Source organism: Lacerta agilis, chromosome 4 (assembly GCF_009819535.1).
Source record: "Lacerta agilis isolate rLacAgi1 chromosome 4, rLacAgi1.pri, whole genome shotgun sequence".
Taxonomy (NCBI): Eukaryota; Metazoa; Chordata; class Lepidosauria; order Squamata; family Lacertidae; genus Lacerta; species Lacerta agilis.
This window is the reverse complement of record NC_046315.1, coordinates 50,517,307-50,543,342: the sequence shown is the minus strand read 5'-3', so window position 1 is coordinate 50,543,342 and position 26,036 is coordinate 50,517,307. Positions and strand designations below refer to the sequence as shown.

At 40.7% G+C, this 26,036-nt stretch overlaps 1 protein-coding gene across 2 annotated transcripts; it reads left to right on the top strand.

Moving 5' to 3' along the window:
- The first annotated feature begins 424 nt into the window (after positions 1 to 424).
- On the top strand, positions 425 to 26,036 carry CRYZL1 (crystallin zeta like 1). Of its 2 annotated transcripts, XM_033146971.1 has the most exons (14): positions 425 to 554; positions 3,283 to 3,354; positions 4,943 to 5,020; positions 6,485 to 6,557; positions 9,925 to 9,969; positions 11,077 to 11,145; positions 15,408 to 15,541; positions 16,853 to 16,964; positions 20,125 to 20,145; positions 20,855 to 20,953; positions 22,069 to 22,187; positions 24,148 to 24,253; positions 24,787 to 24,832; positions 25,844 to 26,036. In XM_033146971.1, exons 2-14 carry the CDS (start codon positions 3,289 to 3,291, stop codon positions 25,941 to 25,943), a joined length of 1,068 nt encoding a protein of 355 aa, XP_033002862.1. In that variant the 5' UTR covers positions 425 to 554; positions 3,283 to 3,288; the 3' UTR covers positions 25,944 to 26,036. The 2 variants fall into 2 exon arrangements, with proteins under 2 accessions (XP_033002862.1, XP_033002863.1); XM_033146972.1 differs by lacking the exon at positions 4,943 to 5,020.

Here is a 26,036-nt window from a genome sequence, read left to right as displayed (position 1 = left end):
TCTGGGAAAGAGGAGATAAACCCAAGGGCGCGAGGTGAGGGGAGAGCCGAGGAGGGCACTCAAGTTCCGCACGGGCCGATAGCAATTATGTGAACGAAGGGGAACCCAGCTAGGCTGGATGTGACGAGAAAGAAGCATAAGGACTTAATCGCACACCTGGTATTCCGAAAGTCATGCTTATTGAAAGGAGACCGTAGCAAAGCTGACTCGTCTCCCATCCTTATTCTCTCTCTCACACGCCTAGTACGGGTTTTTATTGCCCACTCAGTAATTGGAGAGGCGCTGCGTGCTGGGACCAATGAGGCAACCCGTGCTGCAAGGCTTGCTGGGAATTGTAGTTTTAACAGGCCAGGAACTCCCTTCGAGAAGCTTTTAGAGCGCGCCGCTCCGGAGGGCTCGTCTCTTTTTCCCTCGGTTCACCCGCCCCCCCCCCCGTATAGAGTGACAGCCGTTTTGGCCAATTGGGATCTGCGTTTCTGCGCAGCTCCGTTCTAAGGCTTTCCAAGCTAGGATTCACGCTCCCGCGAGAATCAGAGAGACGGGCCTAAGAAGAGGTAATGGGTTTGTCATGACAACCACCAGGGTCTCTTCTGCTGGAGCGGGGCAAGGGGCTGGGCGCGCGAGGCAGAGGGTGCGAGCAGAGCAGCGCTGATCATTGTGGCTCTTACAGCCCTCGGGAGCTGCAGCCGTCCTCCTTTGACCTCCCGTAGCTGTTCAGCATCCGCATTTATTTTCAGTCTTGCTAAAGAAGGGCGAGGTTCCTGAGCTTGGGAGGTTCCCTGCGGCTATTGCTCATCTCATATCCTTCCCTTTAGCTGGTGGTGGGAAATCAAGATCTTGCAATTTTGCATTTGAGAGACCCAGTAAAGTACTGGCACTATGGTAGGGGCATTTGCTTATTTTGTTTATGCACCGGTTTATTTTGAGAATGTTATACCCTTCTCTTCAGAATAGAGCTGAAGCATAGACTAAAAATGCAGTAATAGGATAAAATAATTAAAAAAGTGGAGTTTCCAAAACATGCCAGCACCAGTAACGCTTCACTTAGAGGCACACTTACCATAATTGGAAAGTTACAGGTGGGTAGCCGTGTTGGTCTGCCATAGTCAAAACAAAATCGAAAATTCTTTCTAGTAGCACCTTAGAGACCAACTGAGTTTGTTCCTGGTATGAGCTTTCGTGTGAAGAAGAAGTGTGCATGCACACGAAAGCTCATACCAGGAACAAACTCAGTTGGTCTCTAAGGTGCTACTAGAAAGAATTTTCGATTTTGTTTTTTCATAATTGGAAAGTGAGTCCCATTGAATGGGAACTCAGCTGAACCTTTGAATAAATGTGCTTTGAGTAGTATTGTGTAAAATGTCTAAAAGGCTGGCACAAATTGAAAGGACTTCACCTGTAAAATGTCTAAAAGGCTGGCACAAATTGAAAGGCCCAGTGTCTGGCAAATATGCAAAAAACAAGGCCCTACAACTGAAAAGCCTTGTTTGGCTTACAGCCCACTTCCCATCTGAGGTTAGGGGAATCCAGAGGAGTGGCTCAACAGGTAGGTCTTATTGACCAATAAAATCCAGATGGCCCTGCTTAGAATAAAATAGGATATCTGCAGAAATTTCCAACTGAGACCTAGAAATATCCTTTCATGCACAACAAATTTGCCATTGCGCTTATTCAGAATTCTTGTGCTTTTATAGGGTACATTGGATAAGTAACATAGAAGTGCTTAAGAGAGGGAAGATGAGGAGTTACAGGAGGATGAATGAAATGCACAAGAAACAGTAAAGGTTTCAGATAAATAATCGTTACTAAGTGGGCCATCTTAACCGTTAGAACTAAAAACTAATAGCTCAGATTTACAAATTATATTAGGTACTGTGTGTGACAGTGCATACACCACCTTCCATTTCCTTGTGTATATGTGCATATTTTAGATAATTAGTAGTCCCATCACAAGCTGCTCCTATCTGTAGTCTTCAAGTACCATACCATAACTTGATTTTTTCTGCATCCATTTGTCTGCAGAGTTGTGGTTATGCTTATACAGATGATTGGCTAGACTTGGGCATTGAATCATACAAACTGAGCACACCAAAGAATATACTCAATGCTCTTCAGAATTTGTGCTTTTAAGAAAATAAGAGCAGTTACTAGCCAAGCTGAGAATACTTCTGGATAAAGGTTGTTCATTCCATTGGAACAAATGGTGATTGTAAAAATAGAAAGGTTTGAGTTTATGGTAAAACTACAGAAATGTTTTACAATTAATTTTCAATTTCTCGTAGTGCAGTCTATATATTTTTTTCTCAGAAGTAAGTCCCATTGAGTACATTGAGGCTTTCTCCTTGGCAAGTTAATAATGCAACCTGAAACAACTTAGTGTTGTTCCCTTTTTTTCAGACGAGTGAAATGAAACGGATGGTGATTTATCCCTAAAGCCAGTAACTGAGTTTCTTTCTTAGATTTCCCAGAACTAAGCCAAACATGCTGTAATGTAATAAACTACTCTACAGTTAAGAAGCCAATGTCTATGAATTAGGGAAGGAAATTAAAAGAAACAGATAAATGTTTTTCAAACTGTGATTGGAAGACCCTTTGAGTTACTTAGAAGTTTATCAGGGTTCCTTGATCATTGCTGATCAAGACTTACATTACTAAAGCGGGCTTTTCCAATAAGAAAAATGTTGCTTGTATTGCTCAGTCATTGAATCATAGAATTATTGTAGGGTTGGAAGGGACAACAAGGGTCATAATGCAGGAAAGTTTTGCCCAACATGGGGCTCCAACCCACGACTCTGAGATTTAGGAGTCTCATGCTCTACCAACTGAGCTATCAGGGCATAATCAGAAGTATAATTTTTCTGTGGAGCTGATGATATGAGGTGACGTATCTTTCTAATGGATAATAGTACAAAACTATAACAGGAAGTTTTAAAAATTCACCTCTTTTGGTTTGCTCTTTCAGTTATCAGAAACAGTGGTAATAACACAGATTTTATCTGTGGTCTCTAAATTTATACAAAACATATAAAGTATTTTATTTGAAATCTATTTAGAAACAATGGGAAGTTCCTAGTGCAAGCACTTTTGGCAGAGCACCCAAACTTTCTCACCTAATTTTTCTGGGTTTTCCCTCGAATGCTCCAGAGCAGATTTGTGGGACAGGGGCACAAGGAGAGGGAGAGGAAGTTTAATTGCTCAGTTCAAAGTGCTTGTGCTAGCAGAAATGATTAGTTGGCCTAAATTTGTATTTAGGTATTTCATTTCCCGCTCTGTATTTTAAAGGTTGGAATGAAAGGCTTATATTGGCAGCACAATTCATCTGGAGAAGAGGCCAGTTTTGTTTTCCTGGAAAAGGTAAGTTATTTGCTTAAAGAAATATAAGACTGCATACACATCTAAAATATGTGATGCCTTAATTTGCTTTAGAATAACGACAGCTTGCTATCTCATATGATCTTGGACAAACTGCAGCTAGTTGAAAGAAGCCAACTTCAAACTATAGTTTATGAAATGTCTTGATACAGCTAAGTGTTAAGATGAACCACAGTTTTCAGTTTAAATGGCATGCTAAGCTAAAGTAAACCTAAAACAGCAGCCGAAACTTTGACTCTCCTTGTACTAGCTCCAGAAGAAGAGGGAGATTTCTAGACTTACTCTTGTAATTCTAAACCATGGTTTAGCATTACTTCTAAATGCCATCCCATCTCAGTTGACTTATAATGGCCAACCCATGGTTTGGACTTTGGGGTGTGCTTTGGACTTGCATGTTCCACTTTCTATCTCAAGCTTAGATTCCCTTCCTTCCTTCCTGGTTAGCATAAAACTATTTAGGCAGAATTAGAAGTCATGCTTTGAAGTGGGCTTCTAAGTGCTGCATGCAGGTGAGCTGTAGTTTGAACACACCATAATTTGTCTGGTTCAGATCTAATTATAAACTATGGTCTGCCTAAATAATGAAGTGAGAGAGGAAATTGGACGGTATGTGAGGGCTGAGAGTGTGAGCCTGGACCACAACCCTGCTTGTCAAACTATGGGTTGGCCCTGAGTTATGAAGAAAGTCTTAGATTTGACTTAAAGCTTTTCAAAGTCGGGAAATTATACAACAAACAATTTATCTTTTTTAATTCAGAAACATCTGAATGCAGTAACTTGTGTGTTTTTTTTATTTGTTTCTCAATCTAGTTAACAAAATACATAAGAAAATAGCTTCAGAACCAGAAATATTAAAACATGCATTCCACTTTTGACTGACAGAACAACCCTATATATGTCTGTGTTCATGATTGGAGCCTAAGATGGAGAAAAGAATATCAGACGTACAATCAGAATTGTAAAAGTTTTTTTTACTTATTTATAATTTACAACCCATTGTAATAATTGCATATAGTACAGCATCCCTTTCCTGGATTTATTATAAAGTCACTTTTTCACTTCCTTCTCAAAGAGGAAAGTGACTTGGAAACTTTGAGTTAGCTGCCTCGATCAGAAGAACTCAGTGTAAGATTTCCGTAGAATTTAGTTCATTTGTGTGTGTGTGTTGCATTCTGTGTATTGTTAGTAAAGTCATTCCCTAGTTATAACTCATACATAATCTAGCTATAAACCTTTGCATGGTAGGATTGCAACACAGTGCATAGGAACAGAGGAAGCTGCTTTGCTGAGTCATATCATTGGCCTCACTAGCTAAGTAGTGTCTACACTGATGGGCAACAGCTTTCCAGGATTTCACACGGGGTTCAGTCCCAGCCCAACATGAAAACATTGAATCTGGGACTTCCTGTATACAAAGCTGATGCTCTACCACTCTACCACTAAGCTACCTTTCTCACTGTAATCTAGGGGAGGGGAAGAACTCTATCCGCAAAATCACTTAAACTGAAATACCTAGTTGTGACATATTTACATGTCCTATAGTGGGTGAATCATGTCAATTCAATCTTAGGATAACCTTCCTGTCGCAAGAGACAACTATGTGAAAGTGCAAGTTAAAGCCTGTGCTCTAAGTCGGATCAATGATAAGGTACTTGTTATTATTTTACTTCTTGGAAAGTTGAACCTATGAACCTGCTCTTTGATTCAAATACACCAAAATGCTGTTAACCCATTTTGGTGGCAGTTTTGTTTGCATAAGGCAGGGATGGTGAACCTGTGACACGCCAAGAGTTGTTGGGCTCCGACTCCCATGAGCTCCAGCCAGCATGGGATGGGGGGTGTTGAGGTCCAACAACATCTGGAGGGCCACAGGTTTCCCATCCCTGGCATAAGGTAACAGAGGCACCCTTATAATTTACAGCATAACTCTATACGTTTATTCAGAAGGAAGTCAACAATGCTCAGTGGAGGTTACTTCCAAATCGTTTGTTGGTCCAACAGTTAAAGTAACTGCTATTTATATAAGGTGCCCCTTTTCAACTAAAGGATTACCTTTTACTGAAATCTACCTTATTCAACAGTAGTATAAATGAAGGGGGTGGGAATTCTAAGACCCAAATGGCCGGCTTCCATACCACTACCATTACTAGCTGGGGGGGGGGGATCACTATTAGAGTTAGTCCACATAATGGACCTGGTTGACAGTGAATTGTCCTTGTTTCCTGCAAAGTTTGCATCCCACTGCTACAAATGTTTGCTGTTGGTGTGGAGATTGTCCACAATATGAATGATAATTGCAAGGATGATCCTTGCACTGCATGTTATGTCTCCTTCAGCTACCATAGAGGCTGGATCAAGAGGCATTCCCAGGACTGCATACAAATTGGCTCTAATAGAGGCTTAAGTGAATGCTATCTGCCCACACTTAAAGCTAAGCACCCCCTCGGGTATGCTGGTTAGTTCTATGGTCCCATAGTTATAGAAATCAGTTGGACAACATGTACCCCATCACTTCTGGGATTAGAGCTAATGTGCTGTGCTAAGTATACAAATGTGTGCAGCATAAAGACCTGTCTTACTACATTTACCTGCTTCTTAGAACTTCTCTAGCTTACTATGGTTTGTTTGGTTTTTTTTAAATACATAATTTAAAAATTAAAAACTGATTTGTGTGTGATTTTTCTTTTATTTATTAGTGGGTTTTTTGTTTCGTTTTGTTTTGTTTTGATGGAAATCTGGCCTGCCCATAACACGAACCATTTTATCTTGTATTGAAGAAGAAATAAAATAGAGAGGGGAACAAAGCAAGGAAAATTAAGGCTTTTGCCAGGTGTTGCTGCCATTATGACATGATTTATTAAAATTATTAAAAGCAAAGGGTGTTGTGTGTGATGTTTTCATAGCATTTCAATAATTAGATAAATAACTAAACTACTAAATCATTTCAAATCATTTTTTTACATAGAGAAGAATGTGCATATGATTTCAGCCTTACTGTATTAATCTGCCATTAAATGTTTGGCGGGAGGCCGTAATAGCATTTTACTGTACTAATATGTACTCAGCATTTATTATTCTTTACAGTAGGCATTCTAACCATTATTTGACTTAGCTTTTGTCAGAAATCAAGATCAAGAAGGAGTTTCTACCTGTTGGAAGGGAAATTGCTGGTGTTGTTTTGGAGAGTGAGTATACTAATTAGTATAATGTTGCTGTTTTCTTTGGCAATGAAAAATGCCTTGTAAACATTATTTGTACTATACAACATTGAAGCCCATTAATCTTCTCAACATGAAAACCAGTTCCTAACATTCTGTGACCACCTCCTGACATTCGATCACATTACAGTGTGGCAAGAAACAAGCCACAGTGGGACTATGCTGATTGTTAATGGCTGGGTTTATTAGGGCCACTTGAATTCCCAAGTGCTTCCGTTTACTTTCTTCTGTATAAATACTTTGTTTGTGAATTCCTGGAAAATATTAACATGTCTTATGGGTTCAATAACTTTGAAAGTATGAAAATCTCACCTGATTGTTGAGGTCAAGGACTTTTCTGTTACATCTGAAGAGAGGCAAAGAAGTGACTTGGCACATGGCTGAGCAAAATACATGAGCACTGGCGGAGGAAGAGGAGTGCGGGGGGAGCGCACCGACCCCGGCAGCACGATCCCAGCAGGGAGCCATTGCGGCGGCCCCCGCGCTGGGCACACCGCCCCTGCAAGCGGAGCACCACGCCCCAGGACGCGTGCCCTGCCCCCAGGACACGCGCCAGCTCTGCCCCCCCCCCCCCCGGTGCCGGAGCATGAAGCTCCGCCACTGTACGTGAGTAGGCACCTACAGGCTTTGGGAGAAAGGGGACAGTGTGTTTCTGTAACTTCTCCCCATTAAAAGAACCCCAAGGCATGAAGAATAAAACATGCAGAATCTGCAAGAACTCTTATCTTGGCTACTGTTTCTTGGTCATTATGACAGAATGGGGGGGGGGACGGTGTCAGAGAAATCCACACCCTACTAATTCATCTTGCAAGCAGAGAGCTGACCTGACCTTGCTCTGCCCTCTGCAAACACAGCAAGTTCAGTGATGAATTGGGTGGCAAGGAAAGGCATTGAAGTTCCTTTTCCTTTCATCCCCTGCCACCTTGTCCATTATTAAAGACTTTTACCTATGGACACGACAGGACTCCTTTTCCAAATGTGGTTCAAGCCCTTTTTGCTGTGAAGTGACCATGGCCTTCAAGCTCTACTGAAGCATTCCTGATCTCTTAACATCTGGAAAACCCCAGAGTCCCTATGTTCCAGAGTCCCCAGAAACCCTATGTTCTGATGCCGTTCTGCTTTATTATGGCTCAGACAGAGGTGAAAAATCATCCCTTCTAGCTGCTCTCCTAAACTTCACCCTCCTGTCAACTAAGTTTGCATTGGTTGAGGCTGGGAGAAGTGAGGAAGATGTTGCTTTTGCATTTGGCTGTTTCTTTTCAACCCACACTCCTCAGACAGACCTGCCCAACTTGTGATCTACCAAGTCAAACAGAGACCACCAACCATGCCCTGACTGCTTTCACAGTCCTAGATAGACAGAATAAACAGGAGCTTTATCAAACTCTTGGTTCTTGTATCACATGTTGTGTAGCCCTGCTCTAAGAAATGAGGAACTAGGGATAGGATCCTGAGTGGAATGCAGATACACCCAGTTACACTCACCTTTGGCTGATTAACATCCAATGAATGCCCTTTTAAAATGTGTTGGGAGGAAGATTATTGAGTTTTTCTTGTTTTTATTATGTATTTTGTGTTTCTATGTTATGATTTTGTTGTGAACTGCCCTGAGATCTGCGGGTATAGGTCGGTATACAAATTTAATAATAAAAATAAAATAATTGTATGGGAGTGTTGATTTGCCTGTGCTTTAGGGTCAGAAGAGTTTTCCCCTAGGTCCTGCTGGTGATGACTTCAGGTATTTAGCGTTTCTCTGTGCCTTGTGATTCAGCTCATTTGAAAGAGTCACTTGGGTTTTTTCCCTTGTAAGTACCTTTCTGCAGGGCAGCTGGTTTCTGTTTGTTGATTATGTAGGAAGTTGAAAGGGAAAGCAAAGAGGGTTAAATAACTCCAGAATGCATGGAAGTTACTCAAAACCACATTAAAGAAGCTCAGCTAGAATATATGCCACAGATCAGGAAAGGTACCACTGAGGCCAGGTGGCTAACCGTGTTTTTAAGAGTTGAGGAAGTTATTGGAGGCAAGAAAACATGAGAACTAAAAGGAGCACAAAATAAATGCAAGCAGACATTAAAAACAATTGAGGAGTACATTGCTAAGAACACTAATGGAAAGAACAAAAAATGTAACTAAATACATTATTAGCAGGAAACCAGCTAGGGAAGAAGTTGAATGACAAGGGAGTCAGGTGTGCTAAAGGAAAACAAGCCGACTGAATGGTTTGCATCTATCTTCACTATGAAAAATTTAGGGCAGATTCCTATTATTAAACTAAGCGTGAGCTGGAGTTAGGGTAAACGGTGAGGTGGCCAAGCTTCCTGATTACATCAAGAGGTCAAGAACAAACTGGGTAAATGGGCATTAAAATGGCAAATGTGATTCACTGTAAGCAAGTGCAAAAGAACACACACACCAAATAAAATCAAACTGCCAACATAATAATGCCACCATGCAAATCTGTTGTGCGATCGCATTTGGAATACTGTACTGCTCTGGTTGCTGTGCTTCAAAAAAGGATAGATAAGGTTCAGAAAACTGCAACCAAAATGATTGTGTCTGAAACAACTGTCCTGCATTTGGGGCTTTTTAGTATATAAAAATGGGTTTGTAAGGGGGACTTGACAGAGATGCATAAAATTATGCATGTTGCAGAGAAAGTAGAAAGAAGCTTTTCTCCTCAGTACTAGAACCTCAGGTAGTTCAATAGAGTGAAACTATGAGAAGCTCGGGACAAACCAAAGGAAGTCCTTTTTTTCCTTCCTTCTCCTCCTCCATGGACACAGTAGCAGATGGTGTGTGATAGAGCTTATCTGATCACCTGGCAGCAGAGTTGCTGCTTACCTGATAGTGGGAGGGGCAAAGCAGCAGAGAGTTCAAACACACATACAGGCAGGGGCAGACTTTAGTAATATGGCACCCTGAGGGGGGACAGAATTTGCCCCCCCCATGTTTTTATTTGTATTATTTTATGCACCCTCGGTTCAGCACCCTGTGCAGGGGACCAGCCCACACTGCCCTAATCCAGCGTTGCCAACAGAAGTACCTCATTGGCTCTGGAGGTGCGTTTTCACAGCACCGACCTTGACACCCTCACCCCTATCTTGGTAAGCAGCTGCAACTCTGCTGCCAGGAGAGCAGGTAAGTGGTGCCACCACACCCTTCCTTCTGCTACTGCTTAACAAGGACTTTCACTACCTCATCACTGACATCTGCTTGGGGATCAGGAATTACAGGAAATTTACCTTGTAAATTATTGTTTGGCAAATACAGTTTTCAAAGTATAGTAATTTCTCTTGCCTTTTTATTTAAATCCCTTTATTTTCTTTTGTTCAAGCTGGAAATAAAGTGACCTTCTTTCAACCACATGATGAGGTAGTCGGTAAGTTGAAGTTTTTTTTAATCTAAAAGCAGTGAATACTTTTTAAGTGAAAGAACTGCATTGGGTTAGAAGAGCATTCCTTAGCCTGGCGTTCTCTAGATGTTTGGGGCTAAAGCTCCCATCAGCCCCAGACAGCACAACCATATTTTTAGCTTCCCAGTAACACTGTGACATAGGTGAGGGGCTAGGCCAAGGGATGGTGACATGTCCGAGGCTAATGAGCCTTATGTCTCAGCACAGATCTGAACCTGGACTTCTACATCCAAATTGTATATGTCGACATGGGGCTACATGCGAACAAATAGCAAATTAAAATAATCGGAAATTTTAGATTTCTTTTACTTCTTAATCTTAAATCTTAATTTGCCTTTTTATGAGAATCCCCATGATGCATTGATGTGATAAATTTTGTATTGAAGAATACATAGGAATTGTTAGCAGTAAAGTCATCACTTAGCTATATTAAGGTGATCCTTTAGCTATGTGAAAATGATCCACCGATGCAATTTGGACTTCTATCCACCTGTATCATCTCTTTACTTCAATATTGTGAGCAGATAGTGTAACAAACTGCTAGTCTGGACATGCCCTAAGGCAGGCTTTGGTATGTACTCATGAGTAAGCTTCCCGGAACTGCACATAATACATGTTCATTTCATTCATACTGAGTTCCATAACTATCACTCATTGGTACCACAGTGCACTGTAATTAGATTCCCTTTAAAACTTTACCTAAAGTGTTGAATACATATCAAGTTCTTTCATAAAAGGGTCAAAGAAGAGGTGTTTGAGTCTGAGTCAATCTGTTATCACAGCAGCAGCGACACTTAGGGTAGAGCGTGCAAATTTTACAGCTTCATCCCTTCCAGCTGCATTACATAGAGGTGACAGAAGCTAAAGGTGATGTACAGACTAATGATTAACAGCACAATCCTAAATGTACCGGTATCTAGTGAGAAGCAAGTCCTGTTGAATTCAGGGGGTCTTACTCCCAGGTCAGTGAGGTTAGTTAGGACTATAGCCTTCCCTTAGAAATGCAATTCTTATTTGACATGTGATACAGTATATATGTGGTTTGAGTTGAGGGGTTTTGTTTTGATTTCATAGGAATTTTACCGCTGGATTCAGAAGAGTCTGGTTTGTGTGAAGTTGTTCTAGTTCATGAACATTATTTAGGTATGTATCTTGTATTAAGCATCACATGGAACCCAATTTGCACTTAAAAAAAAACTATTTACAAAAGTCAAATTTGTTTTATTTGTTTTATTGGTATATATTGCAGTTTATTTGTATATAATGCTCAAGTGTCCTCAGAAGTGTAGTGCCTCACACTGACGCCTTAAAAGCTGCACAGTTTATCTCTTCCTAAGGAAATTGCAGCAATACATACTTTTCAGTGAGTTAATGTTCAAACAGAAACCACAAGAGCTGACTCACTCCTTTCATTTCTCCTAAGCTATTCCTCTTGTTGCTTCACTCAACTATTTTTGCTGATTTACTCTTAAATTCTAAAAGCAAGCATTTCTGAAAGCAGTGTCCAACCCTGCTTTGAGCTTTGCATTCTTTTCAAACTTCTTCGATTATTCTAGGTCAGACATCCTGGTTTTCCTCTGGTGCAATAGTTAGAGCGTGCATTTGCAAACTAAACTAAACTAAATAAATAAAAGTAGCAGGCAAATCCAAAAGGTCAAGAGCATTGGGTTGGATCCAAAGTTATCACCGTTCTGTAAAATGTTGCATGAGCACTAGGGGAAGGGTCTACTCAACCAAGGATCTGGAGCAGCCTTGCCCAACCCAGTGCCCCCTAGTGTCCCCATCAGCCACAGCCAGCTTGATTAATAGTCAAGGGTAATGGAAGCTGTAGTCCAAAATTTCGGGAGAGCACTGAATTGGAGAAAGCTAATCTAGAACTGTGTCACAGAATTTTTAAAAAATCTTATGATCCAAACTTTAATGTATCGTCATAATTTATCTACAAATCTAACCTCTTGTGAGGGCATGAATAGGGGGCATGGTGTTTCAGAAACATTCCCTTTAAGAAAGATGCTATTGCAGGGGTGGGCAACCTCCATCTCATGAGCCAGCCTTTGCCCTCAAGACCATTTTCCCCACTGGTGATATTAGCTGATGGGAGAGCAGGGATTAACCCTGTGTTTGCTGCAGGGCCCTGTTCCCTGGCCTGTGGTGTCATTGAAGAATTGCATACAATTATGAATCCTGTGGAGTTCTCCACACCCCCAGCTTTGAACTTTGCTATCTGGCATCAGACAAAATCATAAGTCTATTGTTTCTATGTTACTCAACGTGGCAGTGGTGTCATAAGCCCCAACACACCTATAGTCTTGTAAACTTAAGTCACTCAACTAGGGCCCAGGTGCAGATGTGCTTTGCCATGTACATTAAAAAGTTACAGGTGCCAGATCATTGGGTCCTGGGTGGCCTTTGTGATGCAAGTTAGTTATGCATCCAGTTGTACATTTTGCAATGGCTGCAGGCATCTGAGGCTGCTTCTGCAGCTTTGTCTTCCTTGCTGGATTGCGACTGTGGCCTTTGCAGGAATCTTTGTTTTTGTGTAACACAAACCTTTCTGAATATTTTGTATAACTAAAGTTCAATAGCAGAACAGCATCCTTTGAAACTATAGTTATCTTTTGTATTACTCAATACAAGGTAAAAGACAACAGAAAAAGAAACATTAAAAAAATCAACTTGTATGTACTTTGGCTACAACCCAGAAATTTTAACTATCGCTGTAAACCTAGCAGGGTTCATATTTTTCCAACAGCAGGTCCCAAGAAATGCATCACAAGTAGTTTTTTTCCAATATTTTTTTTTTCAAAATCAGCATGCAGTGCATTGAGGAGGGGGCTACGGTAAGAAAAATAACACTGATGAGTCCTGCAAGTCCTGCTGGATAACAAAGAATCTCACTATATTGTGGCATTCCTCTGTTTAGCCTTTCTAATACAATCATACGTTCGAAGCCGAACAGAATCCGTTCCGGAAGTCCGCTCGACTTCCAAACCGTTTGGAAACCGAAGTGCGGCTTCCAATTGGCTGCAGGAAGCTCCCGCAGCCTATCGGAAGCCGCAGAAGCCACTCCAGACATTTGGGTTCCAAAGAAAGTTCACAAGCCGGAACTCTCACTTCCGGATTTGCGGCGTTCGGGAGCCAAAATGTTCGACTCGCAAGGCATTTGTCAACAATGGTCCAACTGTATAAAGGACTGCTAGCAGCTGCCCAAAAATATGTGGATTGCAAGCACTCGTGCCTTCATAGGGCTGTTCACACAGTTAAAGAGATCTTAGTTGTTTAATCAAGTGAACCTTAGTCAATTGTTCAGTTATATGTGGATAGAAATATATGTAGTTCAGGATCAGGACATGAACCTGACCGGTGGTGGTAAATTCACTATAGCTAATTGAGCACTGTCCCACCTACCTCATCCTGTCCTCAGCCAAGCTCCACCTGCCTGCCTTCTTTCTGACAACCAGCCCAGAGGTTGGCACTGCCTGCCAGCTTCCTTCTTAGTCTCAGCAGGGAGGAGGATGGAGACAAAACGGGAATTACAGGCTCTAGCTGTCACTGGCTCTGACTTCACCTCCTGCTGATCATGCTGCCTTCTAACGTACCAGTCCCAATGGACAGCAGCCACTCCTGGAACTGACCCAGAGAAGTGGGTGGCAACATCTGCATACACATATTAATGAAAGACGCTTTGTCCTCTCTCAGTTACGGAAGAGACTTAACGAATAAAACTAAACAAAACCCAACCTTCCACTGATGAAACATAAGAAGGCTGATTAGATCAAGTCTCTCGTCTCTCTATACCTGGCATGTCCAAAGTCAACAACTTTGGGGTAAAGTCATAAAAAAGCTCAACAACTTCAATCCTAAAAAAAAGGTTAACAACTTAGGTTGGCCCTTTGTTCGGCCCTCACAGCCCTTCATTTAATCAAATCTGGCCCTCTTTGAAAAAAGTTTGGACACCACTGTCTGCACCCTGCAAGAAGGTTCAGAAATGAATTCTGCCCCAAACCAGGAAGTTTAAACCACCGTTAGCAAATCCCTTCTAAATTTTGGTCTGATGAATGGCATAAAAGTTTCAAAGCTGTCTGGTGTGGTGTTTACATAGACAGCTAGAATAATATCTGGATAAATTATATCCAGGTTTTTGTGTACTCTGTGGCCTTCCAGAAATGCAAGTTCTGTTCTTAATAGGTGTTATGGTAATTAATTTTCCTCAACTTACTTAAGTCATGTAATTGTGCTATCAAGATTCAGGTTTTCAAGTAATTTGGATTTGTATTCATTTTTTAAGCTTACTTTGAAAAACATTGAAGTGGCAGAGAGAAGGGAATATTGGAAAAAGAAAGCAGTATTTATTTAGAGGATTTCAGAAAAGGCAGGCATGTGTATAAATTTGTGTATACTTGCCAGTATAAATTTAACCCTGACCCAACACACACAAAATCACGTGTGGAGTTAAGAGCTACGAAGTTACTTAACCATCTAAACCATAAGGTGTGCAAGTGTTCATTGTAGTGTTATGAATCTCCTTGTGCATTTCACATTTATTTTGAATATCCCAAGGCTCTGGGCAGAATTTAGTGTTACGCTTTTCTATGTAAGTCAGATAAAATGATCTTCTCTTCCCGCACATTGTTCTGAGAGGTTCTCAATGGGGGGAAATCCCCATTGTGTGAGCAGAAGTCCTTATGCTTCCATTGAAGAGGCTCTTTAAGTGAATCCTGCCCTGTGTTCCCCACTTAATACCTTGCCCCATGTCTTTTTAAAGTAACCAAGCAGACTAATAAATAGCCTGTCTTTCCAGACCTCACCTTAACGAAATAAAGTTCTGGTTTTTCCCTTTCCCTGTTTTTATTGTTTTATACTTCCAACTGGTTTGGAACAGCTTTAGAACCCTGAAGCTGGTCTTAGGAGCCCCATTTTTCAAAATGATATTATTCCCAAGCATAATCTGCCATATCACTTAAAAATATATAGAGATAAAAAATTACAAGATTTTTAAAAAATCTACAGTAATTACTTGAATCAACCCAATGTTTATATTCTGACTTTTATTCCTTTCACTGAGAAACCAGACATAATGCTATAAAAATACGGTGACACTTTACCGGTGAACAGTTTAAAACATAAAGCTAATAGATTTGTTAATAATGTTGCAAGTTTATATGACTGGGTTGAGGAGACCCATGCTGTCTTTTCTATCTCTGCAATATGTTTCTTTTTATTTTGGGGGAGGAAGGAGAACACTGAGCAGCATTTTTTTGTAATACTGTATAGTCTGTTACGGTAAACAACAAATTTAACGTTCTGTTTTAAAGTAGGCAAGCGCCAGCCCTGCTTTTAAAAATCTCTGTCCTGTTTCTCCCTCCCCGCCTCCTCTCCCCACCCACCCCCCGGTTATGAAACAGCTCATAAGCCAGAAAAGGTCTCCTGGCTTGAAGCAGCAGGTACCATTCGTGATGGTCTTCGTGCATATACAGCTCTACATTACCTCTCCTATGCCGCTCCAGGAAAAACTGTTCTGGTGATGGATGGAGCAAATGTAGGTACAAGAAACTACTTTGGAAACAATCAAATCTTTTCTTAAACTCCTATTCAGTATATATTTGTCTTGTTGGAATGGACTTGAAAAGTCTTATAGCCTGTGCTCTTTCTGATACATCAGGAACCCATGGACCCATCTTGGCCCACAAGGTCATTCCCCCCCCCCCCCAAAAAACCACCTGCACCTGTCATTCAGCTCATGTAACCAAATCAGCTGATGGGTACCAAGGTGGAGCTCAATTATACTTTGGCTGAACTCACCTGTTCCTTACTGGGCTCAAAGCCAAAGTAGATAGACGACCCCGCCTTGGGAGGGTTTAAAATCCTGCTGAGTTTGGCTGTACAAGCCTGTCTGCTGTTGGGAACAGCGCCGGCAGCCAAAGCAAGCAGGCCTCCCTTTTTTTTTGCAGGCGTCGTCAGCAAAAGAGACTCTTCTGCTTGGAACCAAAAGGCAAGCTTCTTTCTCCCCCTCCCTATCACCTGATGAGAAGGGAAGAAAGAAGGCTTTACCAGCCCTATGCTTGGCACTTTGGGGGATCCCACTATGAGGAAAGACTGAAGGAACTAGAGAAGAGAATAGCAACATATGCCTGGAGAACTGTTGTATACTAAAAGTCAAAGACTTGCCCTACGCTGCTCCAGAGGGCGGGGTAAAAGGTTGGTTAAAAAGTGTGATCTGTGCTTCCGTTTGCACTGGAAGCCCTCAAGGCAAGGCTACATAAAGTGTTCTAAAAAGAAACTCACGCGCATCTATCTGCATGCAATATGGCTTATCCTGCTCTCTGCTGGTGTACTGGCTGCCATAATAACATAGATTTCCAGACCTGAAGTTTGGTCAATAAATGACAACATTTAAAATGTCCAGACTTTCCAAGTTATCCTGTATCTTGGACTACATGCACAGCATACCAAACTTCAGACTTATTGCTGACATGGTGTTTTTTTCCAAGCATCCTAAAGTATACATCATTTTCCCGTTGAATGAAATGTGTTCGAAACAACATTTTCAGACTTTCCAAATATTCAGGGATGAGGTGTGTGAACCTAAAGATATGCTTCCAATCTCACCAGGAGCAATAGAGCTATTGGGGCTGGGGCGTCATCTGAATGCAGCTCATAGTTAAGGTCCTACGGGGTGTGTGTGTGTATATAAGTTCACCAATACACAAACAATATTTAAACACATGTACTTGCTCCTTCTATTTGGTATTAAAGTTGTGGGCAGGTGTATAATTCTGTATTTTAGTTCACCAGTACAAAGGCAATATATTTAAACATGTACATGCTCCATCTATTTCTCCTCCTGCAGCCATTTGGTACAATAGCTATTCAGCTAGCACATCACAGAGGAGCCAAAGTAATTTCTACTATATATAGTCTTGAAGACAAGCAGTATCTTGAGAGGCTTACACCATCTGTGGGTGAGTTACATTGTTTGGTTCTAGCTGCGTGAGAGAGCTAATTCAGAACACATGTTTTTATTTTGAAATGTCCGTGTGCATTTCACAAACCCTAACTGGCTCGGGACCCAGGTACATGAAGGAGTGCACATATACACCCTTATCAGCCTTCCCAAACTTTAAAGTGATCTGTGAGTGCTCTTCTCCAGATGTTCCTGCATCAGAGGCAAGACTGATGTCAATAAGGGAAAGAGCTTTCTTGGCTCTAGTGCCCCAGTTATGGAATTCCCTCCCCAAGGCGAGGCACCTGTTGGCAACATTGTTATCATGTAGGTACCAGGCAGAAACACCCCCCCCCCCCCCCGCCCCGCCAGGTATTTTAAGTACAGTACTATACTTGAGCTTTATCTGCAGTTTTTATTTGTTGTCTGTTTTAGTGTGCTGCTGTTTTGAATGTTGTGTTTATTTATGTACATTCCCCAGTCGATGGATAAAATAAATGGTAAATATTTAGAACTGAGATGAAGTCTTTGTTGGTGAAACTTAATGCAGCTGGCTGTTGACATTCCTATTCCTTTTGCAGAGGGTGGGGCGGGGAGAGAAGATTGGGCTGCAGTAAGCTGTATCATGTGACCTAGCAAGCTACATGCAGCCTACCATCCATATATGGCTCCCCCCCGGGGGCTCAGCATGGCTTCTGTTTGGTTCTGTACCTGGAACTGCAAAAAGTGGGTGGGGAGATGTCAAAAAATATCAGGCCATAGTACATGGCTGATGAGTTACTTTCAGTTTAGTGGGTCACAAGTCAGGCAGACCTGGATACCAAACACTCAGCTTTGTATAATTTACAAAGCCTCTTATTAAACACTGAAATGCCTACCTCAGTACCTGAGCCCAAAATTGTTCATATCCCTCAAAGTATTACAATAATCAGAACTACAAATTATTGAGGATTATTTTAAAATGCAGGCGACTTTCTTTTTCCCCACAGCCTTTGATTTATTTTTAATCTTATTTACTTTCCCTCTTGGCCATCCAAAAATAAGTAGGGCAGCAGCTGTTAGGCTGAATAGAACACTAACTACAGCCGCTGCTGACTTGTGAGCACATGTAAACATTTTGCTTATTATCCCGGCTTGTTTACATATTGTGAGCTCAGGGAATGACATGAAAAGATAGATGTGCTCTGCATGCCTTGCTTCTGTGGGACAAACAGTTTTCTGAAGTATCTGGCAAGCATATCAGCTCTCCTCAGGGGTGCAAGGATAAATTCATGACAGGACCACACAATTATCTCTCATGTAAGCGCCGTGTTGGAAAGGCATGCATGGTGGGCGAAGCTTGGTCTTGGACTTCAGAGTGGAGGGCTTTAGCAGCCTGCAGTATCCTCCCACAAATGAGCTGCAAAGAGAGGGAAGGCAAGCAGAATTTGGACAAAACAATGTCTTGCACAGATGGATCATGGCATAATTAAGAAATCCCTTTTAATGGCAAGCAGCTGCAAAGTGTTCTGCATCTCCCAAGTACCTCTCTGTGCTAATGTCAACTTCGCTGCTGTAGGGTGCCAGATGTCCTTTTTAAAACACATACTGCTTCCATTAAAAACTTACATTTAATTGTAAAATATCACAATCCCATATAAGTAATGAATAAGTGTCTTCTACCTTCAATTTTTGCTTTGAAAAACTAGTCTCTTAGAACTCCACAGTTTCTCCTTTTCCCTTCTATTTTTGAAATGTTGTTCCACAGTTGTTTTGATATCTGATATTGTATCTATTGCAGTAAAAGGACGTGGGTGGTGCTGTGGGTTGAACCACAGAGCCTAGGTCTTGCCGATCAGAAGGTCGGCAGTTTGAATCCCCGCGACGGGGTGAGCTCCCATTGCTTGGTCCCAGCTCCTGCCAACATAGCAGTTCGAAAGCACGAAGTGCAAGTAAATAAATAGGGACCGCTCCGGCGGGAAGGTAAACGGCGTTTCCGTGTGCTGCTCTGGTTTGCCAGAAGCGGCTTAGTCATGCTGGCCACATGACCCGGAAGCTGTATGCCAGCTCCCTCCGCAAAGTGAGATGAGCGCTGCAACCCCAGAGTCGTCCGTTACTGGACCTAATGGTCAGGGGTCCCTTTTCCTTGCTTTAAATGGCAGATACCTGCTTGAGCAGCTTCTAGATACTGCTATATAATGTGTGGAATCTAGTTTGAGGGTGGCTCTTCTTGCTAGTTAAAATTCCCTGTAAGTGTGGCAAACAAAACAGTCCACATTATGCAGCATCAGTATAATAAAACAGAAGTGCCAATTGCTAGTTAATATGACTTCCAAAGCCAAGCAGCCTACACTTCTGAACCATGTTAAAAATTGTCTATACATGAAATTAAACGTGAAGGATTGGGCTTGAAATTGGAACAGGATATTGTAAAATATTTAATACACAGTCAGGCCTTGTATATTGAAGCAGAGCATATCAGCTAGTGCTTTGTAAGCACCAGGAGGTTTAAACATGGAACACGTTGACCCAAATAACAGCTTCCCAACATTTTGCTGAATGCAGCTTGAAATGTTTTCTATCAAGTCTTTAAGCGATTCCTGATAGCTTGAGAATAAGGTCTTATTTCGGCACAGTCAAATTAGTGTATTATATAGTTTCTTTTCTAATGTATTTGTATAATTTTTGCAGTCCAAAATATTTTGACAGAAGTGCTCAAAACAAGCAAAGGGCCTTAACTTCACACAATAATATGCTTAGAGGCCTCAACATTTCTACTAAAAACTTGCAGTATATCGCTGGTGAAACTGCCACCTTGTGAGTCCCTCTGCCTTCTCAGAAGGTGGTGGTTTCACCAGTTATATACCGCTGAGTGAAACTGTCATTGCGGTCTGCCCCTTACACCAGTCCTGGGCGATATGTAGCAGGCCTAGTAGCAGATCAGCCCTCCTTTGAACAGGAATGCCAGAAGGCATCTACTGGCTTTCTGGTGAATAAAGGCCAGAATGCTGTGGTATACATGCACTGAAAGACTGTTAGGAGCTGGGGAAGAAGACGGCTCCATTCAGCCCTGTGACAGCCCTTTCCTTAGGCCAGCAGGAGCCCCACAGTGTTTAAGAAAATGCACTGTATTTAAATATTTGGAGTGTTTCTTACTGTTTCATATGTTCCAGTTCTCATTTTGGTATTTTACTTTACAGGTGTCAAGCAACCATTAGTAGGTGAGTTTAAGAACGAACCTTGCCATTTTTAATCGCAATCTTCATTATATTCAAGTATTTCTTACGCTGCATGAAAGAAAATCCAGATTGTTTGTTTCACCACACGGGGAGGGGAAGCTGCCTGCCTTGTCCTCAGCAAGCCTTGTTGATTGGGGCCCTGATTCTGCCTTGAAGCAGGTGGGAAACACAGTCCTTCATGGTGGCTCATGAACAAGGTGTGGTTTGTCAGCTAGGAACAAGCAACCATTTAGTTTCCTGGGCTGGGTTCACATGTTCAAGCAAACCATATTTCGGCTAATCAAATCATAGTTTTGGATTATGTCTGAACAAAGCCTGAATGTTGATGATAGAAATGTTCATGTTCTGCAGAGTTTAAATATTTCCTTTGCTTTTGCTTCTTACCAATGAGTCCCTGGTCTTAAATCCCAGTTCTGTGCAAGTTCACTGAGATGTCTGTAAAACCCACTGTGGTTATTAGAATTACTTTTGCAGCTAGGACTAGGATTGCAGTCTAAGTCTTTGACAAGTATTTTCTTTTGATTTCTACACATTTCTACATTCTCTGTAAATATTGTTGAGGAAAAATAACTGTTTTGTTCTCGTGTTATTCTACATATTGGTTTCTGGATAAGTCTGAATAATACAAAGTATGCGCTGGTCTCCCCCCAAAAAATATATATATTGTAATTTACCTTGCCATCCCACCTAGCTCGTATTATAGATGAAACCAATGGAACATGTGACCTGACAGAAAGCTGTTTGGAGGAGACAGGCGGATTAGGAGTGGATATCATCCTTGACACAGGAGGTCTGTAACTCCTACATAACTCTTTACTGATACAGTAAAATATTTACCAACAGTTCCATAGTATTTTATTAATTTTAAAACTTTGTATCATCAAAAATATATTCAGTTTTATACAGTGTTGTTATATACTATAGTGTCAGAGGAGTGGCTCTATAGTTAGTATGTGAGGCACTGTCTGTTAAAATCATGAAAATTTTATCAGTATGGAATTTGGTACAGAAGACCTATTGATGCTGGTGAAGCGCTATAAAGTCCTCTGGAGAAGCAAATGAGAAATTTCTGCAGTACTAAAATCTAAATATTGTTTATTAGGAAAGGTGTTCTGTAGTCATAATCAAAATATTTATATATTTTCTGTTTTTCTACCTTTTCCTTTAATGTTTCTGTTACATATATTGTGTGGGTGTGTTATTGCATAACTTAATTCTTAACAAAAATGAGGTAAAATCCACACCGAGTACACCCTTCCTTGCAGAATGTACACAGAAGTAGATCTACAACATAGTCCTATACTGTGTCACCTGCATGGTAGTTAAAAATGTACCCAGGTTTCAGGCACTTACAGGCTGTAGTTTTCTGTACACTTTTCTTTCAAAGAGTATTTTGGACGAATGAATACCCCCAAAATTCCAACTGAATCCTTTTATTTGAGGGTTTGTTTGTTTTTTAACCTCAGTCAATGTAGCATGTTGGGACAAAAATAATTACAGGGAAACTGATTGGTTTTTTAAAAAATGGTCCAGGGAAGGAGACTTAAGACTGTTTGTGTAGGTTGACCATGCAACCACTCAACTGCAGTGATTTATGCACTTGACCCTGCCATCAAACATTCACAGGAGACTAGGTGAAACTAATTAATGGAACCTTTTCCTCAATATATGCTGTACCCAGAATTCTGAGTAAAGAAAGTCATTTTAAAATAGACCAGAAAGGGGGGAATGTATATTGATATAATACAAACATGAAACATTTTTATTGAAGATTTTCTTGGGTTACAAAAGTACATACGGTACATTGTCTCTGTTTTCAGATCATAAAGTCTTTTTTTACAGTTCAACACAGTTAGATGCGACTCTTAATTACTTAGCTTCTTTGCTTCCTTTGCTTCTTTTTAGTGAGATTATACAGTAAAGAAAATGAAGTAACTTCACAACAATTGCTGCCGCACAAACATGACATTATTTCATTGCTCAGTGTTGGAGGCCATTGGGTTACCATGGAAGAAAATCTCCAAGTGAGAACAAAATCTGAAATTACCATGTATATAAGTATGCTGCCATTGGTGACTGATAACCATAAACCTCTAAAAACTAAGTTACTACTAAGGCAGCAGTCCTTTGTACAGTTACCTGGGAGTAAGTCTGGTTGAACACAAAGTGACCTATTTCCAGGTAAACTTGCATAGAACTGTGGTGCAACACTGTTTAATATCTATACTTGTGCACTATTTTTGTGATTCTGCTGAGAACTGTGGAGCAGGGATCTTTAACCTTTTCAGACCCAGAACCCACTTTTAACCCAAACATGCAACTGGGGACCCACCAGTAGGTCTTGACCCACCAGTTGAAGACCAGTGCTGTAGAGAATCTAGCATTTATGGCATGTTTATGCATTCTGCATTACATGAACAAGATAAAGGACTGGGATGGATAATCTATTGAAATGGGGCATGGGATAGGCAATAGGAAAGATACAGGTAATGTGAGCCAGTTAGCTCAGGAAATGCTTTACTTCAAGAAGTGCATTGTCAGAACTTAGAGGTGGGCAGAAGCAGCTTGGTGTCTATAGAAGCAGGGTGGGTAGGGTTTGTTTACTAAAAACAGTTTTATCCAGCCATATATGGGACTTCCTGGGCAGCTAACTATCAGTGTAAATACAAAAAAACCCCAAAAGTTTAAAAATCCTTAATGGCAACACAGTCAACTATAATAGTAAAAAATAGATCAAGTAATTAAAAAAAATAGATAAGAGCATCAGCATTGGATAATGCATGGGTAGGCAAACTAAGGCCCAGGGGCCGGATCTGGCCCAATCGCCTTCTAAATCCGGCCTGCAGACGGTCCGGGAATCAGCGTGTTTTTACATGAGTAGAATGTGTGCATTTATTTAAAATGCATCTCTGGCTTATTTGTGGGGCATAGGAATTTGTTCATTTCCCCCGCCCAAAATAAAGTCTGGCCCCTCACAAGGTCTGAGGGACAGTGGACCCCTGCTGAAAAAGTTTGCTGACCCCTGAGATAATGAGCAAGAGCTTATGAAGGATGCAGGAGCGTTCAGTGACCAGAAATATGGAAGAGTAGATGAGTTTATGCTAAGAAGTGGTATGGGAAGAGAAGAAGCCAAGGCAAAAGGGTGGAGAATTTATAGAAGACAAGACTAAATGCTTGGATTTGATGTAGAGCATAATAGGAAGTGTGTGTAAGGTCTTAATGATCATGGCAACAAGGGAGAAAGATGAGTTCTTTTAGCATATGGGGCAGAGAAATGCATAAAGAGGTGGGAGTTGTCACTACTGGTCACCGCTGCTTGTCTTCCATATCAAAATCAAGACTCAGCAGTCTTTAGTACTTTTGTGTCCTAGCCCACCACTGAACACAGTCTAATTCCATGCCACCAGTGCTTTTCTTTGAGCCAGAAGGCTGCCAGATTCATGGCATGCAGTAGTTTGGTGGTGGTAATGCCTGCTGTCTCATAGGGGGTGGGTATGGTATGGTATGGTATGGTATGGTATGGTATGGTATGGTATGGTATGGTATGAGCCAGCACTGCGAGTGCAGCCGCATCAGTAGCATTTATGACAAAATAAAAGGCACTACTATACTTTTTCCAAACTGCCAGTCTTGATCCTTTGGAGGCAGCTGCTATTAGAAACCCAGCAACTAGCAAGTGCAGCATTACTCGACAGTCATAATTTAGCGCAGTTCATAATTAAAATAAAATGAAATTGCTACCAAAGTGTGAATCAAACACTGGAGCACCAAAAGATAAACTGTCTTTATCTCAGAATGACGACTTGTTCTGTGCCTTCCAGGTCATAAATGTTTGTAAAACAAGAAGCCAATTTCATATATGTTGAAAATCACTTGCACTGCCTGTTACCAGGAAAATTATGTCAGCCATTAATTAATGTGCTTTGGTTGTGCCATTTTTGTTTAGGCAAATGTAGCTTAACTATTTTTCATATTTTAAAAAAGTTGGATCCTCCAGATAGCCGTTGCCTTTTCCTCAAAGGTGCCACAGTCTCTTTCCTGAATGATGAGGTGTGGAATTTGTCAAATATGCAACAAGGGAAATATTTATATATCCTTTTTATGCTTATATTTTAAATTGATAAGTAATTGGTTTGTTTTAAAGAGAGTGGGGGGGGGGAAATGCAACATATATTGCATATACTGGACCTCAGTACATCTAAGCGATCTTTACTGCTGACTGTCATAGTACTGGAAATATGATATGGGGAATTTAATTGCTATTTAGAGGATGATACATATGGGTTTTTCTGCTATTTTAGAATAAACATATAATTTTATGTTTAAAAGTATATTTTAGATTACAAACCTGGGGATATGGACTGTCTTGTCTTTAAGCTGTGCAGAGGATTTAGTTAACCTGGATACACTATAAATCACATTAATGCTCTAAAACACTACCAGGCATTTCTACCCAGATATGCAGGGTCTATATGGTGAAGCCAATTTCACAAATTAAAGATCTGCATCTCAGTCCTAGCCATGTTTCCTCAAAACAGATTTGTTGGGATTTGCTAGTGTGTATTTAGTAATCCACTCCAGTCACACATGTACACAGAGTTTTTCTTAACAATTCTCTTATACGCATTCTAGAAGATGTAATGGAGAAGCTATCCAGTGGTGTTTTCAGGTAAGTCAGGTGTGCTACAGTGAAATGGAAGCTTACAAACTAATCTAAGTATTATAAGTTATGAAGCTCCACAAAATTAAAATGTTGCTGGAGACCTACTTTGTGGCTGTAGTTATTGATCCAGAACCCCAAGAGTCCTTCCATGAGCCCAATAAGTTTCAGACTTACTTTTCTCGAAAAGCGGGCCCTGGATTCTGCATGAGAAATGGCTTTTCTAACGGAAGGCGGCTTCAGAAGCTGTTCGTTATAATACAGTAATGTAGGGTTTAGCTGTTCATTAAAAATAAATAAATACCAGAGCCACTAAGTCACTGCAAGCTCCTTTAATGACTCTAAACAGCCTTTGGTATGCCACCCATTAATATCAAATACTTGGGCAAGATTCTTATTTTTATTTTCAATTAGCCATCTTAGGAAATGACTTGGAGAAAGTCCTCTTCCCTGCAATCCTAATTGCTCTGATACAATTAGCCCGTTAGCCTGTACATTAAATAAGCCCAGTTTGGACCAGACTTACTCTGCAGGTGTGTAATACTTGTCTACAATCCAAGTGCATATTCATAATAACCGCTGTGAACTGCAGCTAAATAAAAGTCTTTGTTCTTGTATGAATAAGCTACTAAAGGCATTTCTTCCAATAGTTAATATTCTACTAATGGTTACTACAAAGCTTAATTTTTCTTTGTCTGCTATGATTGCAGTCAAGTTTTTGGATGCAGAAGGGCAGGAGCTGGGAGACTTGTTCTCAAAAGCAATATAAAATGGCACATCTTTTAAACTACTAGTAAAAGCTATTTTGAAATGCATGCAGTACATTAAACATCTGCTTCCTATTTGCTGTTTTCTCTGCCCTTTGTTCCAGGAATCCTAGCCAACCTATAACACTTGCAGTGTGTTTGAGCTGTAAAGTTTGCATTTCTAAAAAGTAAAGTCTGTGGCAATTGTCCTGAATTGTGTACTTTTTCTTTTGAGCATACATTAAGACCCTTCTGAGATATTATTCTCTTTTAGACCTCATTTGGATGATCCAATCCCATTATATGAAGCCAAAGTTTCTATGGAAATGGTTCAGAAGAACGAAGCAAGAAAAAGACAAGTTATCCAGCTCTGAAGCACAGATTCTTAGCTTTTAAGTGAAGTGTAAATTTGTGAACTTTGTCTCAATTGCCTACTTATAAAGGATTGGTCAATGAATTTCAACTAA

Coding starts and splice junctions, on each gene's coding strand:
- CRYZL1 (XM_033146971.1), top strand. CDS start 3,289: ATGAAAGGCTTATATTGGCAGCACAATTCATCTGGAGAAGAGGCCAGT. Junction 9,970..11,076: donor ACCACATGATGAGGTAGTCG/GTAAGTTGAAGT, acceptor TTGATTTCATAG/GAATTTTACCGCTGGATTCA. Junction 11,146..15,407: donor AGTTCATGAACATTATTTAG/GTATGTATCTTG, acceptor GTTATGAAACAG/CTCATAAGCCAGAAAAGGTC.